Genomic DNA, 27,913 nt, shown 5'->3' with positions numbered 1-27,913 from the left:
TTGAAGAAGATCTGCGCCCTGACTCACTCAGCTGCGGAGAACTTACAGCATAAACTGAATGAGAAACGTTCGCTTTTTACAAAATAAAATGATGGGAACACAAAGATAATCAAATTGGTTTTATCGTCTTTTATTTTAATAATTGCGAATGATCTATATACGTTATTTGACTAATTAATCATATATAACTCGATTCTGATGAAGTCGGAATCCATCTATGTTTTTTACTTATGAGTCAAACCTCCGGAGAGAAATGTCACCTACGTAACTCGTACACAGGGCGCTCTCTATCTGGATGTGCTATGAGCCCATGGAATAAGGGGAAGAGAAAGAGAGGTGTCGTTACAGGCCAAGCGCTTCTCGTAAGTGGCTTTTTGTATTTTCGTTTCATCTTTGAAATGCCTCAGTTACTAGAATTGCCTGATTTGCTCTTGCTTGATCCTTTTAAAAATGTGGCACATCCTATGTAGGTGAATTTCTTAGATGCACTAAGGGTGATTTAATTTTTAGCGACTTAGGCTCTGCGCTCCAAGTTTGCAAGGTCAATCCATATTGAGCAAATCATAATTTGAAAATGTTTGACGTCAGCAATGCTCAGCACATTTGTGGAAGATAGGTATTGACTTACGACAGGAGCCCATCACTGCTTAAGATCACTTGAGGAACTGTTCTAAAGTTTTTTGTAGGGATATCGCCGGTTTTCAAAGTTACACAGACCCTCGTTCATGATCCCAGAAAAGGTGACTGAAGAAAATTTCTTTTTTTTTTTCCGGAAAATAAATACTTATAGGTGACAACAAACCGGCCGTATATTTTGCAGAAGAAACTGAGAAAGGACAAGGGTTGAGTTTTTATACTTTGACTGAGAAAGAAAATCTGAGCCGTTAGTAAACGACTATTTCACGTAAATGTACAAACGACTCTCGAAAACAAACAAGTCACTGTCATGAGAAGTTCCAGGGTCGCAAAACTTTGAAAACCGAATTTTTGAATTGAAAAGGTTTTTTTTTCTTTTTTTAAAACAAAATCAATTAAAAACGTTCCCGCCATTCATCTCCTTCGTTGAGACAAAAAAAAAACTTCAATTTTACGTTGAGTTGGAGGAACAAAACATAAACGTGGAAAACAGCTGTGCTCAAGCTCTGGCTCGAGAATAAATTAAAACGACTTGTAATTTCGTCGAAAGGCAAACTTTGCAGCAATGCAAAATTGTTTTTCAGTCAGCTCACTTCTCTTTGACGGCTATTTGACGTCTTGTTTGTGATTCGTCAAGTTGAGGTCTCAAAAAGTCTGACAACAGCTGGCATCTGATTGGCCACTTCTGAAAGAAATGAACGAAACCAAAGGTCCTGTTAAGTTACATGAATTTGCAAGCCAACAAGGAAAATCAATCAGAAAACGTGAAAAGCCAACTCTCAGCTCATTTCCTTTTAGTTTAAAAGCATGCCGCCGGCGGCATCCCTCACCCCATGCCCTCACGTTACTTCGCCCGCTCGGCTTACACTTCTCCCGTTGAGCTTGAAGCTAGGAAAAGTAAGAGAATACTCACTTTCTCTTTGCTCCTCCTCCTAGAACTTACGCTTACCCTTTCCTTTCTCTATCGCTTCTTGTTTCATTGGTCAACAATCCCAAGAGAAAATAAAGTGAGATAGGTGTAGGCTCCAGATCCCACAGAGAGCCTTAAAGAAAGAAGTCTTTTCTCCGAAACGTTTGCAAGAAGGCGGACCTGTCCTGGATCAGTTGTTCGATGCGAAAAAAAAATTTAACAAACAACACCGTGGAGATAATTTTGTCGATGCAAATGATTTCAAAAAAAGAAGGGAAATGCTTTTTGGTTTTGTTTTGTTATGGTTTGGTTTAAGTGAACATCCGCTATGTGAACGTCTTGGGGGAGAAGAAGAAGAAGAAGAAGAAATCCATTAACGTCAAAATATGAAGATTGAAAAAGGGGAATATAAATAGACATATCTTCGCCCAAGCCCAAATTGTCGCTCTCTGTTCCCAGATGTCTTTCCTTATTCCAGTCATTTCTGGTAGTGACAAAGGACAGTACGGGAAAACCTTGTCCATAACTCGTCTCAATGAAAGTCAGCGCTATGTTCCTGACATTAACAACTTCGAGAAAAGATTATTGTTTGAGCAAAGGAGCACTTAATATCTAACTGAGTTCGTAGAGAGGAAAATAATTGGTTCCTCATTTCTCTTGTTTATCATACCAGACGAAGGACAAAGGAACAGGAAAATAAAGATATTGTATCTCATCTCCATGTCTTTCATCCCTCTTCACCTTACTCTTTAACTTTCCTTCTTCTCAGCATGCAGAGTTGGATCCAAAGGGAGGGTCTGGGGATCCAAACCCCCTCCCCCGCTCCCCACTTATCATAACTGCAGGTATTTTTTTTACCACGTGTCTGACACCAAACTTCTTGTAAAAAACAGTATCGCATGTTAATACTCAGTATCAACAAAAGAATACTAACTGTTAATATTCTCTTGGTATCAAGTATTTAAAGATGTCACTTCTTTGAAATATTTCGATACTTACTTACCTTAGAGTGTAGAAAAAAAAAAATGATTATTTATTTTCGACGAGTCCTATTATGGCGCTGGTCGATATGGACACTTCAGTATATTTGATAATTTGACCTTTTAAAAACCACGATCTGGTCAATTCCCCGTCGAGCCTGTCACGGTCCCACAACTCATATAATTTTAGCTCTGAGATTTTGATATTGAATCAAACAATACCACTTAACTTATATTTTCTTTAACCTCGCCACGTTTCTGCTCGAAATTATATTGTTATTACGAGAAGATATCGCTTTTTGTCACTCCAAGTAGTGAAAGGGTTAACATCGCGGTAGAATGGTCAAAAATATTGTACTAGTCTACATCTCTCAACCACTCTATCTGCTGCCAAGAGTTTGTTTTCCACGCTCTGAAATTCACATTTCTATGCCTCCAAATTCTAAGAGTCACTTTTACTTTCGTAAAAACATTTGGTTATGTAGCTGGTTTTCCCTAATAAGATCCGTTATCTGAAAAATTTCTCAGAAATTAGCCTTAATTGCCGTTCTATCGATCTTAACTACTTCTAAAAAGCGGCTGCTAGACTAGAACGTCAGACATTTATCGGATGATTTTGTCTCCATAAATAAACTCAAACAACGAAAATAATCTATTTTCTCGATGATTTTTCCAAATGTCTTAAACCTATGTTATCTTGTTTTTGAAATCATCTTGCTTTGAATAACTTCAAACAATGAAAACTCATTAGTTCAATAAATCTTGTCGCTTTCCAAAGTGCTTTTTTATCTTTTTCCTTCCCCGCTGTCTTTGCATCGTCACGAAAGCATGAAAACATCGCTTAAATACTCCTTTGGCAAACAGGAAACTTCCTAGTCCTAACAACAACAATTTTTACCTCTGACGGACAAGTTTTGAACAAAGTTAAGATTCTAAAGCAGCGTGCCTTACTACTTATGGTTTTCTCATTTTGAGAACACTGAAAGTGCCGCGGAAGGTTGATGGCCCTACAAAATGTTTACATAAGAAGTTTTTTACGCTTCAGTCAAGATTGTTGGACTCAACACGAAACATCAGTCAGTAAAAAAGATGCCGACCACGAACATAGACTGTTTACACGGACCCCCGACTAGTAGAGCAAAATAAACATTTCTGTTGTGATTGGAGTTTAGCACTTCATTTTAAGATTGTCACAGAGATGATTTTTTTGAATAACAACTTCGCGAGCGGTGCACTCATTCACATCCCTGATCGCAATTGGGGCGGACAGTAGATCCAAGGAAGGTATTGCACACTTTCGGAAGAATTTTGATCCATGGGACATTTATAAATAGCGGTCTTACCTCAATGAAAGGACGGAACATGCCACATTTCTCCTCCACCTTGTGCGGGGAAGTGTTTTCTTCAGCTGCGCACGTATCGTTATGCAGCACATCGCGAAGATGAGAGATGTAGTCGATCGCCAATAACAGGATATTAAGCCTCGGTAGCTTAGTATCAGGTGGAACTTGAGGCAGCGTTTTCTGTAGTTTCAAGTACGCCCTCTTCATATTCTGCGCTCGGACCCTCTCGCGAAGCGCGTTGGCAGACGGTGTGTCTGAACTTCCCTTTCGACGCCTTGTTGGTAGCTGTTTGTCTGTCGTGGGTGCAATTGTGGGAGAAAACTTTCCCATGGCTTACCGCAAGCTTTTGCTGTTTGCTTTGTATCTCCGTTGCGCTTTAATAGCTGCGGTGGTGACTTCGTAGATCGTCTTCTGTCTGGTCAGTGCATCTTGCGCGCGCTGTGGAACACAATCCCTAAATACCTCCCAGTTTGAATAGAACGCGCTCAGAGTTACAATGCTTATACGTGTGCAAAGACTTGATAACGTGGTTAATTAAATCTAGATAGCGATAGCCGCCAGAGGATCAGATGTTATCCGGAGTGTAGTGATGCCTTAGTGCATTCATGATTTGGTTTTCAGTCTCACTTCGACGAATGGCGTAAATTATTTATAAGTGATTGTTAATTGCCTTTGCGTGAAGTTCAGTTAACGTTGTATTTTGCTGATGAGGTTTTTATTGCAACGCAATAAATTTGCAATCGCGGAAATTGAGAGACCTGCTTGCGAGAAAAACACGTATGTTCCACAGGCATCAACAACGATGAGGCAAAGCGATCGATTTATCGTTAAATCCTCTCAACAGCTGCTCACATCCAAATTTCTGCGGAACTGTATTCAGTGACCCTGAACGCGAGATACGTTTTTAGAACGCGATTAGCCAAGTTTCAGGAATGGATTCTACGGCCGGATGTTTTTCGTTTTTCAAAAAAAGGGACCACGAAAGAGAGCACAAATTGCCCTGTCGCACATTTGTTGAAAGACAAAAGTGGATAATTTCAAAAGGATAATCTTATCGGAATAAGCCTCTACCGAACAAATTACAAATGACCGCAAAGACAACAATTACCAGCAGCGACTGAACCATATGGGAAATTCATACGTTGTTCGTTGTCATGCGCCATTTTCTTTCATCTGGTTTTCTTTACCTTCGAAAGACGTTTCTTGAGCGGAATTTAAGTGAATTCAAATGCGTTTTATATGTATGATTTATGCTTTTGAGTTCAGCCTTTCGCTCGACGCAAAGGTGCGGAGCCTTCTGTTTTACCTCGCTTCAAGTTTAGATCTTTTGTTACTTAAAATACCAGAAATTTATCCTCTCAGTCGTCCAATATAACCTGCGATATCGGCCAGAGATCTGCGAGATGTTACAGTACAAAGAAAGATTCCGCAGTTGAATCATGTCCGATGGAGGGTAGAACTTTGCATGACAAATATCTTTATGGCTTTTTCCTCGTTCCACCTTACTTACACGTTTCGTCTTCGCTTAGTAAAATCAGAACTGACCTATGAGCATTTTTTTTTCGAAGAACTGTAAGCAATTGTACTCTTCTTCAGAAATAGAGCGGCCATGTCCGTCAATTTCTACCAGTAATATAAAGCGCCCTTGAAGCTTTAATGCCGATTAGCCGATTTATCAAATGAAAAGTTGTAATGGAGAAACCTGGCTTCCAGTCTGATTACATGATGAAGAAGAGTCTGCTAACAAAACCAAAGTTTAAAAACATCTTTCTAGGTATTACACGATCAATAGCTCACGTGCTCACAAGTATTTCGATTTTCTCTGCACCTTGACTTTATGATCGGTCTCTAATCAGCCTGACTCCTCAACATACGTGAAATCAATTAATGCTTTCGTGTTGATAGGTCAGCTCCTAATATATCATCCATTATACGCGCAAATTTGTGAAAAATGTTTGACCTCAGTGAGGAGTATTGAATTCACACCAACAACACCACTTAGAAAACACAAAAATATGTTTTCGACAATAATTTCGACGTCCTTCAGGAAACAAATTCAGTTTTCTGCTTCTCACATCTACGTCTCAAGCTATATCTGTATAACTATAGAACTGCTAGAAAATTCTTCTGATTTTCATTTGGAGATAGGAGCCTTGATAAAAATTGATTGTTATGTCTTCGGGGCACATCTGGACTCGCATTCTAAAATTTTTTATTTTTTTTTTGACTGGTGCCATCGCTGATGGTCTGACGATACAATTAATCCATCATTTTAATGACAGATCGTGAGCGACGAACGTCGTTGAGTCAAGGTTTCATGTTTCTGCGCTCCGCGGCACGAAGTGGGTGGTTACTGAAAACTCCAGTCGTACAAAACTTAATAGAACATGGATAGAAATGTTTATATAAAGTAGAAACAGGGCAATACTTAAGCGAAAGGTCATTCAATGGATCGACAAGATACTATAGGAAGATCAAGTTGGGTCTACAAGAGTATTAACTTAATTTTCTTCAGCGAGGAGAAGCCTAAAAAAGGAATGAAAAAGGAATACTAATTTACATAGCGACAAATCAGTTTGTTAAATTCGGACAAAATTTCCCAGGGCTCACCTGTCTAAGAATACAGTTTGGAATCATTGGTATGACACCAAATTCTGAGCTGACAAAGCGATGAGAAAATGACTGTTCAATAGCTGAGAGAATGAGCCCTCAGACCTTTGGAGTGTGCGGTTTGAAAAATACCTAATTTCCTAGTGAGCAAAATTAGGTTCAATGTAGTTCATGAGTAATTCTTCTCACTTCAAGTTGACCTAAAGTTTTTTTTTTTTACACTACAACTGAGATATAATAGCTTGCTCTTCTGCAGTGTCAGTTTAGCTTCTTCGAGTGACAAGTGAACAAGTGGTATGAGCAAAAGAAAAAACGAGAGGATGGGGGGTGGGGGACACCACCGACCATGTTAATTTAGTACTCTCTGCTGCATGTACATACACACTCAGGTTCGATTCTGCCGTTTTCTCGAGTCCAGTCCTCGATTACCAGAACGAACGAGAGGTAGCGCAGGCTCATTTCTTGAACAACGGCTTAGTATGGAGGCTCCCACTCAATATAATGTTTGCCGTGAGAACTACAATTTCGGAGAACTTATGATTTAAAGTTGTGAGAAAAATGTCTGTCCAACCGATTATATGAAAGCTAAAAAACTCGACATTTTTCGGTGTAGCAAAACCGAATTTATCGCAGCCTCAGTTTAAAAGAGATCTTGATTTATTGTGTTTTCTTACTATCATTAAAAGAACATTTCATTGTTATTCTAACGTTAATTACCTTACGTAAACTTAAACTGGGGTTCGCACAAATCAACATAAACAGTTTCCTCGCGGTCAGAACTAAATGACATCGAACTGGAAGCAGCTGTTGCACTCAGCAACACGCTACAACAAGTCACAGGGTCAGAAAAGCGTTGTAAACAAACAATGCCGAGAAAATAAGGGTTGAACGTGGTTGAAAGTGTCCTATGTTTCACTATGATCTACACATATGCAAGTGTCTTCATTCTCTATCTCCATTAACCTGCTATGTTCTACATAAATGCCAGAGACAATATAATGAGCATCGGTGTCCCTTAATTTAAATCGTGATTGAAGCATTTGATGTCTATTAATTTAAAACGTGATTAAATCTTTAGCAACGCTTTCACTTCCAGGATCAAAATTTACGTTTTTCTTACTGTCTAACGTACATTTATTGTCGTTTTGGCTCGGAGAATTCGCTTACTGTTAGGTAACAATCCTGCCCTCCGTTGTTGTTCACCTTTCACTGCACAATGAAATAGAAGCAGAGAAATGCGTAATGTTGCACAAGACTTTGAGTTTATGTAGAACTGTGTAAATGAAGACCAATGAAGCATTTGATGAAGAGAGAATCAAAGCTAGTTATACTCTAAAACGTTTCGTGACTTAGATTTCGGTGGCTGTGGCTGAATTTTGGTCTCTTCTGCCGCCAGTCTACATTACATGACCTAACAACAACGTTGAATTAGTGTAACTTGTTATGAAATATTGACTTCTCAATTTAAAGCATAATTTTATTGCATGACTGCTTCAATAGCTCTTTCCTCTTATATTCCTCTTAAAGATTATATGGCTTAGAAAGCGTAGACGCACAACTAAGCTTGGTAGAAGTCCTGTATTCCGTCGTCGATAGTGAGAAGTGAGTAAAAGAACATAGTTCTAAATAATTAACATAATAGTCATATCATAGCCCTATTCAGTTTCATTTCCTAACCACACAGATCTAATCTTTAAATCCAATATGCAATATTGCTTTTGCGTTCAAGTGTTATATTGATTTACCCTCTTGAAATTCTCAAGTACGCTTTGATAGTGCTTGTTAACTAAATTCAGCTCTCACCGGTTGTAAACTGAAAATACTGAGACAGCTTTAATATAAAAAAAAAACTGAAAGAAATCAAAATAATAAAACGAAACGTTTTTCCTTTCATCTTCAAAAACAAAAAGCCAGCCACCTTAGATATAACGTGTCACAGAGCCATCGATCTGTTTTTAAGTTATTCCCGCGAATCGAGCATTCCAAACCAGAGATAATAACGCTGATTATTTGGACAACAGCACTTAGTCTGGGAACTTAACCTTCATCGCCAAGAAGAACTGCAAAAAATTGTATCGGGCAAAAGCAACGAAATGAAGAGATAACACTTTAGATAAATTGTTCCATTTTCTATATCACTCATCGTAAGCTTATAATTACATTGCCTTGGCTAACAACCCATTTCCGGCCGAAAGAACGACGATGATAAGGGAAAAAAGATTCCAGCAGATCTTATTGCTGCGGATTAAAATTAGCCATTGAAATAGCTTGAGGAGTGCACTGTCAACTCCACAGAGCCTTAAGATGCATCTTTTTTTTTTTTTTATGATGAAAGGCGATTCAACCAAGATTATCTTCTCGAATATTCCGCACATAGTCGACGGATCACAGTACATACGAGCGACTTGTTGACTGTCTTTGGCGTCAATAACTATCTCTTAAATCTGTTCAAGGGACAGCTGAGTTTTTTGATAAAATGCTTAACTAAAGCGCATAGAGGACGCCTTTGTTTGATAAACTTCTCCGCTGATATAATGTTTAAAGACGATCAAAGCGTCACAGTTCTGCAAAAAGGAGTCGACTGATAGATTGTGGACTGAAGAAGCTCTGACAGAAATGTACTGCATCAATAAAAGAGTAAATTGCTCTTTGGCCTCATAACCGAGCCACCGGTCCTTTTATTACTCAGTCTTTCCTCGTGAAACGTGAAATTTTGAATAACGCGCGTTAAAAACGTTCCAATAAATCAGCGATGATTTGTCAGAGATGGTAATGGTGCCATTATGGGATAGAGATTTATCCAGTGGATAGAGTTATCCAACCCTTCGAAAAACCGGGGGGGGGCCTGGTGTACAGCCACGAAGGTGCTATAAAACCCCTCCCTCCAACTATCCCTCCCCTTTTGAAGAGTTCTTCATTGACAGGAACAATTTCGCAAGTATTTACCAAGAACTGCTGCTCACTAACAGAGCAGTTTGTAACTGAAAGTGATACAGGGTTGCAATGCATCGGTCATGCCTTTCTCGTTTCATCCTCTCAACCAATCAGATGCAAAACCAGAAAGAAGTCGGATTGGTCAGTTGCGTTTTCCCGCACTTCAAGCAAATTTACCCTTTTCATCTAAATTCTTATTCCCTGTATATCATGTGATAGTTTCCCTTGATGCGATTCGCTGATGTCACTATGTTTTTGATTTGGCTTCAGCGACACAATCGATGTGCGTTAAAAAAAGAGGAAAATTTAGGAAATTCCTTCATCCAGAAATGTTTACGGTTGAGCTTTCCGGTTAGAGGTTCGTTTTTATCTACTTTGATGAAAGAGTTTATATAACTTTAAGTGCCTCGATTTTTTTTTCGTCGAGACTTCCAGAAAAGACAATTTAAAATAACCTCCATCTAAGAATGTTCATGGGCACTCGCAGTCGTTTGGACAAGGGGGCATGAGATTTCTGGGGGATCACATAGTTTTCAGGGGAACGGAGGGGCATCAGTCGTCTCCAACAGAGTGTAAAGGGGGGGAGAGAACTATAAAAAATTGACTTCCAAGGAAGGGGAATCTTAAGAGAATTACAGAACCTTAGAGGAAGATCAGGTAAATTTTATCATGACAAAACCAAATTTCTCCTACCTGCCCCCCCCCCCCCCCCCTGGAAAGGGGGGCGATGTATGGTAAAAAGTTTGTCAAGAGAATAAGGGAGACACTTTTTTGGATGTATTAATTTAGTCTGTACAAGAGAACGGAGTTTAGACGAGACTGATTACTGACCACAAAAACAACAAATGGAAATTCAGTTAAGTTTTTGATATTATTTTTGTGTACACCTCAATAAGTCTTGACGAAGAACTTTGAAAAACCTCGGGAAAACCATGGGAAAAAGCTTTTTTACTTGGACTTAATTCGATTGTTAACTAATATCAGGTTTTTCGACGTTATCATTTAACTTAAAATAAATTTATGATAAGGGCAACAATATGAAACAACAGCAAATTTACATTTTCGTTTCTATGCCAGGAATACACACCAGAATACAAGAATTGAATTGAAGGATATCACAGCTAACTCGTCATTCAATAACCTATATCAAGATGCAGATTTTTAAAGAGTGAAAAATCTACAAAATTTCGAATTGAAGCTCAAGGAATGCTTCGGTCAAATAAGTGGTAAAATGCCCAGCTTGCAGTATATTGACAGAGTAATTCAAATGCACCAATAAAAAGAACGATGTAATTTAATCTCTCACGTATTCGTTTCATGGCAAAACATAACCAACATTTTAAAGCGATGCCAGCTCAACTATATTTTTCATCCGTTTTCGATCAGCTGAACTGACCTAACACACGAAAGCTGAGACATTTGTAACAAGGAATCGATCGAAGGAATCGATCGAAGGAATAAATCGTGAGCGATTTTCGCCGTCTAACGATGGTTTTGCGATTGACTGAAATTAGCGGGGCAGATTTACTACCACGAAAAAGAAAGCTGCAATGCAGGAATGGTCATTTCCTGGAGGTTCGACCTGATGGTTCAGTAAGAGGAACGAAAAACAACGATAGCATTTATAGTAAGTCGAAAAATTAATGTCACACAATTTAATAGAGCTAACAAAAACAGTGAAAAAGGAATTCCACCGATTGAAAATTTAAAAATCATCACAGTTTTTTTTTGAAGGGTATAAATTTTTAATCGACGGAATGAAATGAGATTTTAAAGAGATAACTGCTGCGTGGAAAAAGAGTATGCTTCTTTAGGTACGATAACAACGTTTAAAGGCTTCTTTACACAACTTTTTTTAGTGGCGACTGTAATTTGTATGGACAGCCCCCTGTTAATGGTTGGCCAAGAAAAAAGATACAGAGAAGTTAGAAATCTGACAAGCATTTTATACTTTCTCTTAATGGGAGATTAAGCTTTTTAGAAGGCTTAGAAGGATTAAAAGTCATCAACAACAAAACATTTTGAATTCCATGACGATGTTAGGGCAAATCATTTACAATAAAGAAATCTGTTAAAACGAGTCGTTGGCGTGGGGGGAATGAAAAAATTCCGGTCGACTCTCAGGATTCAAAGGTACTACACTAAGGTCTGAGACCTTCCGATTTTATGGTTGCTGTACGTATGCTCTACCTATTGAGCTGCAGCCGAGAGAACTCGTTTGGTAACGAGACTGTAACAACCCTTTAACTATCACGCGTGACCAAGACACAATTTCTCCTTACCATATCAATACAACATCCAGTAGAAAAGTGATGAGAATATAGAAAAATATCAATTTGGGAATCATTTGCTGAACCAATGCCAAATTCTTCGAACTTGCATCATATGAATTGAATGGAAGACAGTCAGTAAGAAGGATCACTGATAAGATCTTGGGAGTGAAGGAACAAAGTAAATGAGTATCCTCATTTTGATGGAAATCTTTAGACTCGCTAAAAAATTTACTATGGTTTAGTCGTGCAAGGAATAAGTTCTGCAGTAAGGAAACGAGCTAAAAATTTAAGTGCGAACTGTTGAAGGTGGGAGCGAACTTGATTCCCCTTTAGGGGCGAACTCACAGAGGTTATAGAGGGCGAGCTTGCAATGGAATGAAACCTACAGTTATTGCTTTGATCGATGATTATTTCCTGTCTAACTGGAGCTAAATGCAGTAGCCTAGGTTTTTATGTGAGCCGTCCGGACTGCGGGTCGATAAGTCCGGGATGGTTCCTTCCCCCTGGTCACTGTATTATGTTCTTAGGGTAAAAACTTCACTCTGATGATACTTCTCCCCGCGAATGGGTTGAGAAATGAGGGTTATCTCCGAGACAAAGGATAAGCACCGCTAATTATGAGCCACTTGGCTGTAAGACTTCACTTATTTCCCTCTCCTCAGCTGTGTTTCATCTCAACTCTGTGGGACCGAACAAGATCACTTTGTGGGCTGCAGAAGCTCGGCTTTACGTCGGAATTGACGACCGAGGGAACATAGTTACCTCGGTAAGTGCCAATTAGTACAAAAATAACGTTGACGAACCTTAAACTGTTGGCGCTGTCATTCTGAATTGCACATCGAAAACAACGTTTGGCGACAATTCTGGTTTAGGTTCAATTTAATCTTAGAAGTGAGATTCTCACTGGAGACATTTTGTCAATTATTGCCTGAAAATAAAAAAATATAAAAAACTAGGTGGTAAACCCTACACTTCCATAGAAAAGAGGTAGGAGAATCTATCACTTTGATTCGTCGGCGTCAGTAAACTGGCCTCAAATATTATGCGTCCCCAGTCAAAGCTCCTAAACCAGACAAGCAGCCGTGTGTACTCCAAAGTTGCTTGCTAACCGTTTCGAGTTTTTTTTCTTTTTACCGTTTGGTAGTTAAGTTTTCAAAGCAAGTACGTTTGGTATACTCGGATCATATCTTAAATTTATTTCTCTTCTCATTTCAGGCTTTAAAGATCCCAGCCTGTGAGCTCAGAGAGAAGTTGGACACAGAATTTTTCACCAGCCTTAGCAAGGAGTTTTCTCCTCGCCGGCTTCACTGCCTGGCGATCTCAGTGCAGGGGAAGGTTCGATCATCAATACTCACTTCTTCACAAAATGTGCAGTTCATCACCAAACGATTGCATTGATAACGTTACCAGTGACAGCTTTATGTCGAAAGGCGACCGGTCACATTTAACTACCTTGTCCAACAGCTTTATGGACATACTACCAAAGGGGGGGGAAAGGGGATAAGTAGGGTAAGGGGGGTGTGGGGGGAAGGTGTAGGGGGAAGGTGTAGGGGGAAGGTGTAGGGGTCCTGATGAACCTCTCATACCCTGACCTTGGTATGGGAAAAAAAGAAAACCTTCATTTTGCTACCCCCTTTCAGTAAAAATATTGTATAGATGTATAAATACAGTATGTTCACTTCAGGGAGCTATCTATACCATGTTGGGACTGACGTTTTAGACTCGCCTGTAAGCTAATTCCTAGTGTAATAACGTGCATGAATAAGTCCACACACTTGTCGAGGATTCTGGTCAAGAATGATTCCCTCGTCAAGAGACTAAGGATAAAAAAATTGCATGTCTTAGATTAAATACTCTAAAAACCGTACCGTATTTAGCGCGACCTATCCAATAAGGCCGAATAACCTTATTATGATGACCCCGATCCCGCCTCGCACAAAATTTTGAAAGGTTATCCCAGAAAGTTAAAAAGGATTTAGAGTTTTGTTGTTGTTGTTATTGCTATAGTTTTTTTCTTTTATTGACTGTCGCAATCTAACCGTTCACAGCAAAGGTGAATACCACAAATATCAAACGAGAACCAACGTGGAAACGCGTTACCGACCCTGAGTGAAAGTGTTCTCTCCCGTGGTAAAGTGAGGCAAAACTAAAGAAATCTCATCTCACCTAGGGAATTAGATTCAAACTTTCCTCAACATGTTTTTGGACTGACGTGAGCGAGTAACAAACCAAATGATAATCCAAGGAAAATCCAGATAATCATCTGAAAATCACTTTGATATTTCAGTGCAAGCGCCGAACTTAGAAGCACAGACAACAGAACTTACAATGCTAACTCGTTAAGTCACTCTCTTCGTTCAAGAATTATAAACTACACGTACGATTACAAATAACAATAAACATAGTAATCTTAAAATATGACGATGGTAATAATAACTACTCTAAAATGTGATAGTAATATTTATGATAATTTTCCATGATATAGAATATTTGCCTTGTCCTTGTCAAACATAACGTAAAATGGTCTTTCATTAAGTTATTATTAAGTTATTATTCAAAATCTTTCAGTTTTTTAAAATTCTTCTTGCAAAATTTCGTGAGCGTGGCCCATAAAGCGGAAAACAACGAGAGAGAACGGTCACCACTTCAACTAGCTTTCGAACGGTTAACGCTTTTGCGATAGCACAAAAAATAAGCTCAAGAGGGGAACCTAAATTGTTCTATATATACCACTAGACAATATTCTAATTTTTTTTTCTCTCTAAATCGTAAGCAGTTTTCTTTAAAGTTATACCCTTCACTTGCAAAAACACATGATAGGCCCGAAAGAAGGATTACATTCTTCAGTTTCTTTCACAGAAAGAGAATCTCTCACCAAGTACATATTTACATGAAGGTAAATTAACCGGGAAAACGAAATAAAAAATTCTCCTCTGCAGATGAACTCTGTAAGCTTTGAACATTGTCACTAATGTTAACTTGCCTAGCGAAAACCCATGGACGCCATCTTGGTTGATCAGTGGCTCTTCTGAAGCCGAAGATACCTCGGGAAACGAGCTTGTAAAATGTAGGAAATCGAAGACATGTGTAAGGCCGTAATTTAATTGTGCTCTGAGGCCAGAGCACGAACGATAAGCCTCTATCCTGTTCTTAGAAATACGAAGTTTTCAGTTTTCCTACGCATCATATCTTCCAGTCAGAAAGTATAGCGCAGGTTCTTCCGGGCTATTCGCCGTCTGAAACTCGTCCCGTAACCGAAAGCGCCAATGATCCTCCAAGTCTAATCGAGCCACTTCCTGTCTGAGCGTGTTCCGGTCTTGGCACACCAAGCAAAGGCGAGAGCCTGGGGCGAACTTGAATCGCGCCAGGAAGGCCGCTGACACTGAGCGACTGCAGAAATAAAGCAACAAACCACCGTACCTGAAACAGAATTATAGTAAAGTAAACTAAAAGGAGATACTTGAGTTTACAGGTGATGCACATCTACAATTGAAGATACGAAGAACGACAAGATCAAATAACGATCAAATTGTAGGGGAAAACATTAACAACTGTTTCACATACAATATTACCAAAAACGTTATCAGTGTAAAGTTATCAGTGTAACGTTTTCTTTTGAGCTTGTGAGGCCGACAGCAGGGCTTTTACTAAGAAACTTAGAAAATTGTCAAAACCAGAAATATTTGTCATTATCTTCCTCAGAAAGAAGCTTATCAGGCTTCAGAAAGTTATTCTGCAAGCAGCAACAGTGAATAAGTTGTGGGTTTCAGGTTTTTCTCCGTGTCTAGAACTTTACTGTGATAAATCAGACCAGCTTCAGATTTTTGAGTCTCACGGTACAATATAACAATACATTAGTCTACTGGGAGGAACGTAGTGTCCAGGATTTCTTATAACACTCAAAGTGACACGCAGCTCCTTCAAGGAATACAACTAACAGTCATACCTTATGCCTTCGTTGTCGTTCTTCTTGCTTTTATCCCAGCCATGGGAACTTACAAACTCCAAACAAACCCTCGGACCAAGATTAACATAACAGTCCACCACAAGAACTGGATGCTCTGGTTTATCCGCAGCCTCGGGGAAGAGTCGGACTGAACCCATTAGCCCAAGGTAACGCTCGAGGAGATAGTAGGCGGGTACCGAGAGATAAGGTGTATCCTCGCGGTCAGGGGCAGTCACCAGCAAATCGCCGGGCTGCGGTTCTTTGTTAGGACTGCCTTTGTCAGTACTTTGGGCTGGTTCTTCATTGAAAACGACGGCACCCCCTGTCTGGATGCGTTTCTTTGCAACGACCAGGTGGTTGAAGCGACAAGTGGGTATTCCACTGGCCAACACATGAAGACTCAGATCGAGGTCTTCCCACCAGTATCGGTTCGGGTTGTACTTGATCCCCTGCAGCTTACTCAGGTTTAACATGACCGTGGTGTGCAAAGGACAGTGGGAAAAGGAGCCTTGAGAAACAGGTATCGAGGCGTCGGCACTATATTGCTGAAGGCCTAACATTCCGTAGTTTAGAAGGTCTGGGGTATTTTCCAAGTGTTGAAGGACCCTCCAGAGGGAGGTCATCACAAATGAAGGACCTTCAGTCTCCTTGGTGGAGGACTCCTCTCTAAAGCCAAACACACATGTAAAAATTTAATCAAGACAAGGTAGAAACAAATTCGTGCACAGAGTTTTGCTCTCATTTTCAACAAAATCTCACTTCGTTCCGTGAGAATCTGGAAAACTAGTGCATCCTTTTTACCAGTCAGGTGCAAAACCAAAACCCATCGCAACTTGGTCCGTCGCATTACCGCACGCTTCAACCAAATCGTTCGTTTGTTAGTGTTTTTTTCTTTTAATACTTTGAGCCTTCCATAGCTTCTTGAGAAATTTTCCTTTGTTCCGAGCGGACGTTAGAACTGTGCTTTGACAGTGTTTCTATGATACTCACAAGCAAAGCATTCTAGGAATCAAATGCAGTTTGCAAAACGCTATCGTCTTTACAGAAACCAGAGACAACATTTACGGAAACAACCAAATAACCTTCAATTACATGAGGTTGCTCATAAACTGGCCTTAAACACGAAGGCACGCTATATAAGGAAGTCTTCCCTGGGCAGACCTTAGCTCATTTGTCACTCACCGTTGACGTGTGCGGGTCAAATTCAAATGCTGGTAGACGAACAAAAAGAGCTAATGAGATATCTATTGTTTACTTCCACCAGCATGGTGGCATGAGGTAACGTGCGAACCGCCTACTTCGATCTCAAATTTACCACCACGAATAAAGACAATTTCCATTGGAGAAAGGAAATACAAATCTCAAAGTCTTGTATTGTGATGAAGACATAAAACAATTTTGAGGAATGCGCCCGCTGTTCACTGCTTTGGAGTTGCTGTAGCTCAAGCCGACTTGACTCTAAGAGTTCTACATCACACGAAGGTTGATTGACAAATGGTCGAGTGGGACCTAAGGCTCCTTTTATAGCGCGCCTTCGTGTTTAATTTCACAAAGTGAATACTCCTCTCTCGTCTTCGCCCTTAAATTTATGCTGTTTTCGGTTGTTCTTCCTTCACAATATTTAAGGTACACGATGGAATAAAGTGAAATGACATCATGCAAGGATGAGAGAAGATGAGAAAAGAAACGTTATGTAATTAAGAACTACAATGACACCGCTTTCAAACATGCAAAAGAGAGACGTGGAAAAAAATTCTCTGATATCGATAATGATATTTCCCAACAGTTAAAAATCTCTACTTACCTTACGTTGGTCTGTTTAAGAAGGTTCTGCCACATAACACAAGAGTCATCCATCATGACAACAAACGGCCACACATCCTGGCCGCGTTTTCCATTAACTGCATGTCGCTCACGCTCTACAAGCCAGTTATCCGTGGCAAATTCCTACAAAGGGACATCGACAGTCACGACGCTGTAATAACACACGATAAAAATTGAACACGGAGAAAAAGGAACAGATAAACCAGCAAGAAATACGCACCAAACAAAACACTAAAGCGTGGACCATCTAAGCTGCCCTCGCGAAGTATATCGATGTTGTGTTAACATCTGACTTCTGTCCTAGCTCTCCTGCAGCCGGAAATTATTTCAACGTTTTTCCTTACCTAAAACTTAGCAAATTCTTTGCACGCCAGTGACCGCCAAATATTTCGAAATCCGATTGAGGAACTGCACACCAAACATGTTACATGGACCCCAAGTAGGTCTTTGGTCAACAAAGAGGTCGTGAATTTCACAGTCTGGTTTAGAGATCTAACACATTCGCTCAAGGGACAAGCGTTTCTGGAAACGTACAAACTGTCTGTCTGTTACACCTCAGAAACCATCCGGAAGTGTAACCCTTTCGCCCTTTCTTCCTCAGCTAAATGTAGCGTCACCCCATAGCAACTGTCCTCTTACCTTTATGTAATATCGTGCGGCTCCCAGTCCCTGCGTGTCAGCGCTCATGGGAAGCCCAACAATCACGTGATTAGGCCAGCTCTTATGATACAGGGCCATTTCTTGGTGTTTAACAAACACAAGTAGGTTGTGATCCTCACCTTCAAATGCGTGGTACAGGTTTAGCAGGCCTATAAATTAATAACAAACACAAACCTTGAATAATCTTGTGAGGCAGACTTTTTCTTTATAAACCCGAATTCACAACAGCCTTTCTTATTGCAGTCTAAATGTACAAACAAGTTAATGACCTCCAGGGAAAAAAAAAAACTGACCGCTCAGTTGAGGCTTTGCAATGGAAATTAGTAAACAAAAGCCTAGTTTGTTTAAAAGTATGGTAGCTGTTGGGAGGTGAAGATGTAGTATAGCTAGCGACGTACGTTGCCTTTGAGGATGGAAATGAATAAAGACACAGCCAAACAGACGCAAGATTTTAGACTCTGATTGACAAATTCGGTTGCATTTACATCGTTGTTACCACACAATTGAAATCATGGAAAGCAATCCCTTGGCAAGTCACAACTGCGCAATTTGTTACCCGCATACTGAGTGCAAGCAATGATTCATTCATTTTCTGGTTTGAATAACAACAAGGATGTGAAAAGGAAGGCAAAATTCCGTCGATCGGTGACCTAGAGCTGTTAAAACTTGTGTTGCAAAACAGCTGTGCTTCCCTCTAACTTTTTGAATGAGTTGAAATGTGGACAAACTTTACTCTATTATCAAAGTAACATTCCATTTCAAAATACAATTTAAAAGTTCCGATCATACTCAGGCTCGTAGAAGCGAGGTTTTATAAAATCCCGTGAGGGTTTAATATCCCGAAAAGTGAAAACAAAAAACTGCTCTCACCATATTCATGCCTTCCTGTACTTGGCATCATAATGGGACTCTTAACGACCCCCACTGTCCCCCCTGACTCCGTCTTTAGCGGCTTCACGACCTCCCCATTGCCTCCTGTTAGCACCACAGGAATGCGGAAGCTGCGGAGCTGCTTCTCCTCAGTGAAGGTAAAGCTATGTAAACACCTATGCGGTATAAGAAACTGCAGCTTCTCTCCACACTGCAGTGTGTACACGCAACTCAACGCCGTATTCATACCCATTCCTTCACGGTAATTTCTACAACTGTCGCAGTGGTGATATATGTCGTACGCTGCCCAGTTCGAGAGCATCATGGGGCAGGTTGGTCGCCCAGGTGACAGTTTGATTGAGGGGAGCTGACCGACAGAGTCTCCAGAAACAGTGTTAACAATGGAGGTATGGATGCGAAGCTGGCTAATTCCACTGGATCGGTGCTCGCGCAAGATACAATTGAAAGGGAGCTTTGACACTTCCTTATACACAGGCCATGCCATTCTCTCTTGGTCGTTCTCTAAGGGGGTGGCTGTGGTTTTTGAAGAGCTCTCGTCAGGGATACTGACACTTTCGTCGTACACATCCACTCGTCGTAGTTTCTGAACCATTTGGTGCAGAAGACGAACAAAATGAAGGTAAGCGTGAGTTTTTCCAACCTAAAAAATGAATGAACAGAAGTTAATAAGTTGTTAATAAGGAAAGAAAACAAAATGAAAAAAGGGTCGACAAGAAGCTCTTAACTACAAAAACCTGAAAGGAAGATGTATTTTGAAGAGCAAAATACACAACACCACTTAGAAACCACTTCCTCCTTTGGACCTGAGGAGTGACAAACACCCAATTTCTCGTTACAATATCAACCCCGAATCACACATTGCAGTCACGAGAATAAAGGAAATGATCAGCACTGAAGAAGTTCTTGATTGTTACACAAAGTGTCTCCTTGTCAGCACTTTAGGAAATGTGCGAAGAACAGTATGGAGGATAAAAGGTTAAGCTCGGGTCACGTGGTAATCATCTCACCATACATTACCTGTGGTGGTCCACTGAACAGAATCGATCTTGGATGGTATCTCTCAGTTCTGGCTGGCTCTGCCTCATCTCTGCTGCTACTGTGTACAACTGCCTCTCCGTCGATCGAGTCTTGCCGCGGGCTAGCTGCCATACCATAAAGACGATGCAAAAGAGCGGCACCTAAAGAAGGAGGCAAGAGAAGTCAAGTCTACAACAACGCTTTTCAAATCGAGCAGTTTCGTTTTTAGTAAGCCGCTAGGATCCTCTAAAGCGGTTCACGATACTCAGATCAACATTCAAGTGGTTCAACCAACACCGGAGCCCGAGTCGTGGTATAGATTCACGATGTCTTAAGTTAACTTAGAGTAAGGTACTCCCCAACCCCCCCCCCCCCCACCCCCCATTCACGCCCTGACAAACGCTCTAAGGTCGATCTATCAACGATAAACTACTGATATACAATGACACACGTCCACGCCCAGGGTAAAATAACATTATATATATGGAGGGGAGGGGGGGGGGCGGGGGCAGAGGGAGTGGCCTTAGCACGAGAAATCCAGAGTCAAATGAAAGTAATATATCGGTAGATAGTGGCTCCATTGAAAAGAGGGTGCGGGTATAGAGTGCTTTCTATGAGGGTATAGAATTTTCAAAATCATAAAGTTTCAGATTTCCTCCAGCGAAACATAGTTAAGCTTGATAAAAGATGTCATTTAGTTCACGACATCTTTCTTGAGCTCAACAAAGGTCAGGTGATTTACCACAGCACTCTCATTGGTTTAGTTCATTAGTGGTGATATCCGCTCTGTTAAATTACCACTTACCAAACACTGGTTGATTCCCTTGCTTGTCGCCGGCCTCTATATCATTTCTAGGTTTCTTTGTTAACCCATTCTCGACAACAGACCTGGAATCTTCGCAGCCGCTTTCCTCACCGTCACTGTTACCTATTTAATCGAAAAACAAAACAAAAAAAAATTTAACAACTAAAAGCACGCAACTATTCGTAAGAAGTTTCAAACGCCTTTACTTCCATTGATCTCTATTACGTGGTACGTCAAATGGCATAATGGTTATAACAAACTGGTGCAACAGATCTGGTAATTAATACAAAACAATGGAACAGTTTTCATTTGAGTATCGAAAGTAATCCTGGCTTGCTTGGGTTTTACTTTTCTTTGACGCTCTATGTTTGGTCTAGAAAACTCGCGTCACCATTTCAACCAATCAAATGCAAAACGAAAACCAATCCCAACTTGGTCACCCGCGTTTTCCCGCGCTTTTTTCCCGCCTGTTTTTTGTCTTAGTTCTCATTGGTTAATGATAATAACTTTTGTTCTGATTGGCAGTTGTAATTACTTTGGTTTTGGTTTTCGACAACTACCCTATCAGAGCAAGGTAGCCCCTTGTCGTGTACTAATACTCTGGCAGATTTCAAGTCGGATTTACACGTAGTACTCTTATGTATTTGATTCATCATGAACATTTTTAAAGGAACATTAGGAGCAGCGTTCAAAACAGCTGCTGCAACTTCACTGTTTCAAAGCCGATTCTACAAGTACATGTTTGAAACGGGTAGGAGACGCTTTCACGATTTGGTTGACGCACTGCGTTGCGCTAACCTGGCCGGTTAATTGTGCTGCTTTTTGGCTGGATATTTCTCTCGCACAGGCCCGCCATGTTCCAAGGAGTATAAAGCATTAAAGCGAATTGTTAGGGTACACTGTCAAAATTTGTCAGAAAAATTGGGGATGCCTGAACATCTTTGTTAAATAGTATGTTAATCTTTTGTGTTTCTGAGTTTTTTTTTTTTTTTTTTTCGTGTATTTGAATAAACCTCACTTGAAGCAATTCTGTTGCTTTCTGCAAAGGACTCCACGGCGGACATTCCATCTTCTTCCACAACGTCTGAAACGAAATATCAATATTTGAAGACAACTTGCGATTCACGAAAGACATTAAAAAAAAAAACATGTTTCTCTGTTCCACACAAGCTGGACTAATTTTGTTATAATTATTGCGGTTTTTTTTCGCAGCAAACATAAAAATCAACGCCTCGCTTTATGATTCAGTACTAAAAGAAGAATAAAATAACTCCTTCACTGGATAAGTTTGGATCCGGAGAGTTCAGAAAGAGAAGGCCGTGAGATCCCAACCTCAAATCATACCAACAAGGAGTTAACTTTTTGTCAAACATTTTCCCATTGAAAAACAAAAAATTACAATTTCAGGGAAAAAAAAAGGGAGGCCAGGGCTCCTTAGGTGCCTCTCTAGATCCACACATGATAGCGACAAGTCTGCAAAGGAAACAAACGAAACAAACTTACCAGCGATATCCGGGCTTATCACGACTCCACTTGCACTTCTTAAAGTTATCACTGGCTGTCGATTGGCCGAGTCCTGCTGAGGACCTGGGACTTGCTTGGGCTTGGGTTCAGTCCACTCTCTGTAATAAAGCGACTGGTGACGCGGATTTGACGTCACTACGGGTGGGCGTCCAAGCCCCGCCCAGCGCGTCTGCGGTGTTGTCGGAAGCAGCAAATGCTTCGGGTATCCGTAGAAATCTGACTGGAATGCTTTGAAGACGGATCGGGAAACAAGGATCACGGGCAACGGATAGTTGGAAGAGTAATGACTCGTTCTGCACACTGTTCCACTGCTTGTATTTGATTCGTCTTTCCCGTCAGCGCTGGTCTGCCCGCTGGACTCACTGCTGCCATCAGCGCTCCTTGAACCAGATCCAGAGCCGATGTAACAGGCAATGGCGCTGAATTCCAACTCCAGGGACGAACGATATACAAATCCCCTGTCTATCAACCGCAAGTCGATATATTTCAAGGATCTGTGGAGAATAACATAGGTTAATGATACTATAGCCAAGTTACGGTTAATTCTTAGGAATCCTACGGCAAGCTCGTATCGGAGCTCTTCTCATTGCACTTGAATCACGACACCTCCTGGCAGTAATTACAAGTATACCGCTGGTAAACCGAACCTTGAATATCAATAACCAACTGCAACACATCCCCCACTAACCTCGGAAAAGTGTCCCCAGGTCTCTCTCTGCCGCTAATGATAATAATACATGGAAGATCGTGAAGATCTTCAAAGCACTTTGGGCTCCATTCTTTCGCAGATTTACTCTTGCCTCCTGACGCACCTGGAAAGGGTAAATCAAATTCGCAATACAAACAACACAAAACACTTCCATAGTACTAAAAGACATCATGGCTACCAATACTAGAAAAAATACCAGATGGGTAGTGGGTCATTTTCTTACTATTTCTGTTTAGTGCCGAAGGTTCTTAAAGGGAAAAGGCATGCCCAAAAATCGAACGTATGAAACAGAAACGTAACTACGGTAGTCAAGGATCTGTTAACTGAAAAACATTTCTTTCTTTCGTGCGCTCTTAAAGGAGTTTCATTTGTGTCAACTTTTTTTTTGGCATGCAAAACTACCTTCAACTTCAAGGAGACAATAAAACATTTCCGGGCAAGGAGGAAAAACATAGACGAGACAATAGCGAACCAAAAAGGATCGAGAATAACCAAGGATGGACAAGATTAGAACTGACTGCTAATGACGACCTTGAAAAATTAAGGCTCAACTTTTTATTGAAGATTCCCAAACTGTACTGTAACCCTCCTAACTCTCCTTCTGCATTCAACCTCGATCCCAAGGAGAGAGTATCCTAGGAACGAGGTCGCCATATACCATGAAACTCGATTACGCTTTTCAAAGCTTGAATCATTGACTGAAGTAATTTCTTGTAAGCTAGTCGTACTAACCTCTGTGTTCTTTCCACCATCTTAGCCGAGTCAGGAAATACTCTTCAATTTCCAGTTCACTGTGACCATTGTCGTGGATGATCGCAAATCTAAACTGGAATCCAAGCCTGTATTACAAAATAAATTTGTTCAAGTTAACCCTTTCACTGCCATGATCACAGTAGTACTTCTCCTCACTGTCTGCCATACAATTCTTGTGATGTTGGTTTGGAGAATTTAGTGTTGCATAATCCCTCATTGGTTGGATTTCTTATTTCTCATCATTGATATTGTAAGGAGAAATTCTGTCTTGGTCACTCTTGGGACCGAGAGGGCTTAACCATAGACGAAGGAGATCAGGCACGCTTTCGATGTGAACAAAATGTGTCCCTTATTCTTTCGGTTCAAACAAGACGGCTCTGTCATCAGTTTCAAACACCCGAGCCAAACAATAGAAACAAACGAATCAATGAGGGTACAATAAAAGTTACACTTGGTTCCTTCAGCACTCCCGCGGACATTCAATATCCTCGTCTTCTTTGAACCATTTTAGCAGAAATTAAACTCGAAGCATGAGCATGTCTAAGTTAGAAGATTGAGGTGTCTAGTTATCTAGGTGCACAGTATTGTGTATTCTCCATGCTGTTCTCTATACATTTCCTAAGGTGCTAAAAAGGAGAATTTGTTTAACAATCAAGAGCTTCTTTCGTTGGCGATCATTTCCTTTATTCCCGTGCCCTTAATGTGTGATGCAAGGGTGATATTGTGAAAAGAAAACACTTCTTAGATCTACGCAAGTCACTCTAAGAGATCAAAGAGTTAACTGACCTGTTACGAGTGTTTTTCAGGCTCTCAAACGCCAGATTAGAAAGTTCCACAGAAGGAATGCGTATAACCAACATAGCGCCGCTGCCATCAGTATTATGTACTGGGGACTCGATGATTTCTCTCATGATCTGTATTGTCTTTAGTGTGCAGTGTGGCTCGGCCGGCTTGATACCAGCTGACCACATGATAGCGGCGCAGTAGTGTCGGATGAGAAGATAGCACCTCAGGACACTTAAGTTGACATCATCAGTGGTTCTGTGCAAAAAGAGAAGCAAAATTTTGAGTAACGGAAACTACTTTTATACTGGAGAACTTCATCTCCGTCACAGCGGCATTACTGTTACCTGGATCACTTGATCAAAATCAATCAATCACACAGTCAAACCTCCACTAACGGCCACTTTTTTTGATCCCGTTGGGCTGTCCATACATTATACCCCTACCTCACCATAACGCCCATCTCTCCACAATGGCCACTTTCTTCTGTTCTCAAGGTGGCCGTTATGGAGAGGTTTAACTGTGTTTAAAAAAGGACAATGGATCTAAATTAAAGCAATTTAAGCCAAACAATGTTTAGGACCAAAGCAAGCAAGGTAGGAAAAGAATTTAAATGGAATTATTGGATTGTTCCCTATGATCGGATTAATGAAATCTTAGCTTCTCTACTTTACCTGCTGGTTCGCAAGGCCATCTTCTCAAACGCGTCATCCTGCCTCACCAATGGAAACTGATGCGTCCATTTGATAGACTCGCAATATTCCTTCATTCCAAAATACGTGCCTTCATTAGTCTCCAAGTTATGAGCATTTTCCACCACACTTGAGGAAATTCCATCTGGCATGGAAGAAGAATAATTGAAAACATGTTGCAGATATAGCACATTTCGATTGAGAGTTGTAAAAACCAAAACGAAAGCAATCACTTCAGCCAATCATAGGAAAGAAATTCTCACCAGGAGCCAGTGAGACCTCGAAGTAAAGACAAGGAAACTGCCTGAAGCGCGGGAAAAACGCGAGTGACCAAGTCACGACTAGAATCTGATTGGTTGAGAAGTTGGCGAGAGTTTTCAGGACCAATCACAGAGTGAAGTAAAGCAAAACAAAAACTCCAGGATTGCTTTCCACACTTTTATGTGTATCACTTAAAAGTGACAATCCCAAAATAAAGGTTCCTTAGTATTACCCCAAATAAACGTCAAAATTTGTTTTTCAGCGCCAGTCTAAGTAACTCCGTGATTAATTAAATACTTACCTGTCTCATTTCGAATGTCGGACCAGTAGACCTCATTAGTAGGATCAATGAAGGAGCAGTTAGTTTGAAAGAGGTAAGGTGTTGCCGTAACAAACAGCGCTATCATGTTACGAGCTTCCAAAAACTCTTTATAGTACGGAAGATCGAGAACACCTTGAGGGCTGGCATAGAACTGCGCTTGATCAAACATGACCACAAACAGAACATTAGGCTGGCTCTGCACTTGTTTTAGAAGTTCTAATAATTCTCCTTCGGTCTCGTCCTTTCCACTGTGTTTGATGACGTATTTTGAAGCTGTTTTAAACAAAGCAGCTTTGTCAGCAGTTTCAAGGTCCAGCTCGGTCAGAAGTCCAGACTTGCTGAGCCTCTCAGCGGTTTGGTTGAACAGCGTTGTTAATGGAGGCACAATGATCGCCATGGAAACGGCCGTAAAACTGTTCAGATCAAGCGAGTTAATGTTCTCCCCGATGGCACAAACTTGGGCCAAAAGTTGCTTTGCGATAAGATGCTGGCTAACGAACAAGGTGTCTCTCTGAAGTGGGTAGGCTGATGCCGGAGCTCTGGGTTCCAGTTTTGATGCCTCCTCTGCGACCACCTTCGTTCTTGCAAAACCATTGAACGGAACAAACACAAACTGCCCCTGACCCATGGCTTCCTCAAAGTTGCCTATCATTTGTTCTAGAGCGTCGCTAGAAAGCTTAAAAAGTTGTTCAAGTCTGCTAAGATTGTCTACAATCCGAGCACCAACAGGATGACCTATCATAGCCTCGGACAAATACTTAGCTTGAAGAACACTGGTAACTAGCACACAAAACTCTGGCGATTTCTTCTGTGAGATGGCCAACACAAAAATAAAGTCAGGCACTGGTATTTTGGGAAACTTAGACTGATTGTGTCTGTGAATTTCTAACACAAACTTCAAGGCTCTGAAAATTGCATTATCTAACGACACGGGCGAGGACACGATTTTGACTCGCCCTTTAGAGTTGGCTGCTGTTAGGCTTGCTAGCACTGGAAGTTGAACGTGTGTGACCGCATTGCTTTGAGCGAGCAGGTGAGACTGGGACTGCTGCTGAGCGGTTACGGTCAACTCCAGTCTGGCATCCTGCAGTAACGACTCCACATCCTCCCGACAGATGCGATCATCGTGAACAAACTGAGAAAGATACTGGACCATCAGAAGCACGGCCATCTGAGTTGTTAGATTCGGGACACTGTTGTGGTAAGACCTGGTCCTCTGACTGTCCGATGATGCAGCTGAGCTGGTGCTGTAAACTCCTGACATGTTTCCAAACTGATTACGATCCGAGACGAGTGGTGGGGCAAAACATCCAACCAGTAGGTCACTAATGATGATGTCCTCCATGCTGCAGGGTATTTTGGGTATGGAGTGCTGACATAACAAAAGAACTGGACGAACACCACAGGCTGCCGTAAGCCAGGGTGTGGATGGCAGGTCTCCTGAATCAGATCCTTGTACCGATGATCGTGCAGTATCACTGGAATGACCATCATCTAAAGACAGTTCGAGAGCATTTCGTAAACACTAAACCACATTAATTCACAATAGAAGAAAATATCATAAACAAGCCGAGCCGTTATCGTATGTAATACAATTTTGGTTTTATCAACTAAGTTGATGAAGTTAATTAGCCACCGTAAAGAGTTTCAAAGCTGACGTTTCGAGCACTAGCCCTTCGTTAGAGCGAATGTAAGGGCGAACGAATGCTAACGCTCCAAACGTCAGCTTTGAAACGCTTTACGGTAACAGTTTACATTATCAACTCAGTTGATAAAACCAAAATTACCTTGTTATACTCCCCCACCGACGCACAGTTTCTTTAGAAACTTGCCCACTTTTACTCAGTTATCGCATGTAGACTACCTCAAGCGGAAAAAAAAAAACAAAAACAAAAACAAAAACAAAAAACACACGAACGAACCAGTCCCGATTGGTTTTAGTTTTGAATCTAAACAGTTAAAAAATGGCACTTCTTTCTTCGACCAATTACATAAAGACAGAAAACTACATAAAATCCCGGGTTACTTTCGACACTCCAT

The 27,913-nt window shown here is 40.8% G+C and overlaps 3 protein-coding genes across 3 annotated transcripts in view; 1 reads left to right on the top strand and 2 right to left on the bottom strand.

Moving 5' to 3' along the window:
- Positions 1-104: 104 nt before the first annotated feature.
- LOC111339905 (transcription factor 24) lies at positions 105-5,048 on the bottom strand. The gene is made up of 2 exons (XM_022946636.2): positions 3,870-5,048; positions 105-1,321 (listed from the first exon to the last, which is right to left on the bottom strand). Exons 1-2 carry the CDS (start codon positions 4,197-4,199, stop codon positions 1,226-1,228), a joined length of 426 nt encoding a protein of 141 aa, XP_022802371.2. The 5' UTR covers positions 4,200-5,048; the 3' UTR covers positions 105-1,225.
- Positions 5,049-10,728: 5,680 nt separating this feature from the next.
- LOC111339912 (fibroblast growth factor 13) lies at positions 10,729-14,624 on the top strand. Its single transcript, XM_022946644.2, has 3 exons — positions 10,729-11,040; positions 12,349-12,452; positions 12,902-14,624. The coding sequence occupies exons 1-3, from the start codon at positions 10,902-10,904 to the stop codon at positions 13,082-13,084; spliced, it is 426 nt and encodes a 141-aa protein (XP_022802379.1). The 5' UTR covers positions 10,729-10,901; the 3' UTR covers positions 13,085-14,624.
- The window catches only part of LOC111339902 (GREB1-like protein), a 26,672-nt gene continuing 12,780 nt past the window's right edge, over positions 14,022-27,913 (bottom strand). The window contains exons 7-20 of the mRNA XM_022946630.2: positions 25,853-27,367; positions 25,273-25,435; positions 24,602-24,856; positions 23,795-23,901; positions 23,042-23,165; positions 22,333-22,847; positions 21,848-21,913; positions 20,830-20,952; positions 20,025-20,185; positions 18,987-19,647; positions 18,096-18,265; positions 17,437-17,579; positions 15,633-16,298; positions 14,022-15,106 (exon numbers count right to left, since the gene is read on the bottom strand). Of these exons, the coding sequence (XP_022802365.2) occupies positions 14,863-15,106; positions 15,633-16,298; positions 17,437-17,579; positions 18,096-18,265; positions 18,987-19,647; positions 20,025-20,185; positions 20,830-20,952; positions 21,848-21,913; positions 22,333-22,847; positions 23,042-23,165; positions 23,795-23,901; positions 24,602-24,856; positions 25,273-25,435; positions 25,853-27,367 (4,913 nt within the window). The 3' untranslated portion in view covers positions 14,022-14,862. The remainder of the gene's footprint in view (positions 15,107-15,632; positions 16,299-17,436; positions 17,580-18,095; positions 18,266-18,986; positions 19,648-20,024; positions 20,186-20,829; positions 20,953-21,847; positions 21,914-22,332; positions 22,848-23,041; positions 23,166-23,794; positions 23,902-24,601; positions 24,857-25,272; positions 25,436-25,852; positions 27,368-27,913) is intronic.

This window comes from Stylophora pistillata, chromosome 13 (assembly GCF_964205215.1).
Source record: "Stylophora pistillata chromosome 13, jaStyPist1.2, whole genome shotgun sequence".
In the NCBI taxonomy this organism is placed as follows: domain Eukaryota; kingdom Metazoa; phylum Cnidaria; class Anthozoa; order Scleractinia; family Pocilloporidae; genus Stylophora; species Stylophora pistillata.
This window is presented reverse-complemented; position numbering and strand designations above follow the sequence as displayed.

Excerpts from the sequence above, each read along its gene's own strand:
- LOC111339905 (XM_022946636.2), bottom strand. The coding sequence starts at position 4,199 with ATGGGAAAGTTTTCTCCCACAATTGCACCCACGACAGACAAACAGCTA. Across the intron at positions 1,322-3,869 it reads TGTTCCGTCCTTTCATTGAG|AAGTGGCCAATCAGATGCCA; the intron begins GTAAGACCGCTA and ends CATTTCTTTCAG.
- LOC111339912 (XM_022946644.2), top strand. The coding sequence starts at position 10,902 with ATGGTTTTGCGATTGACTGAAATTAGCGGGGCAGATTTACTACCACGA. Across the intron at positions 11,041-12,348 it reads AAACAACGATAGCATTTATA|CTGTGTTTCATCTCAACTCT; the intron begins GTAAGTCGAAAA and ends CCCTCTCCTCAG. Across the intron at positions 12,453-12,901 it reads GAGGGAACATAGTTACCTCG|GCTTTAAAGATCCCAGCCTG; the intron begins GTAAGTGCCAAT and ends TTCTCATTTCAG.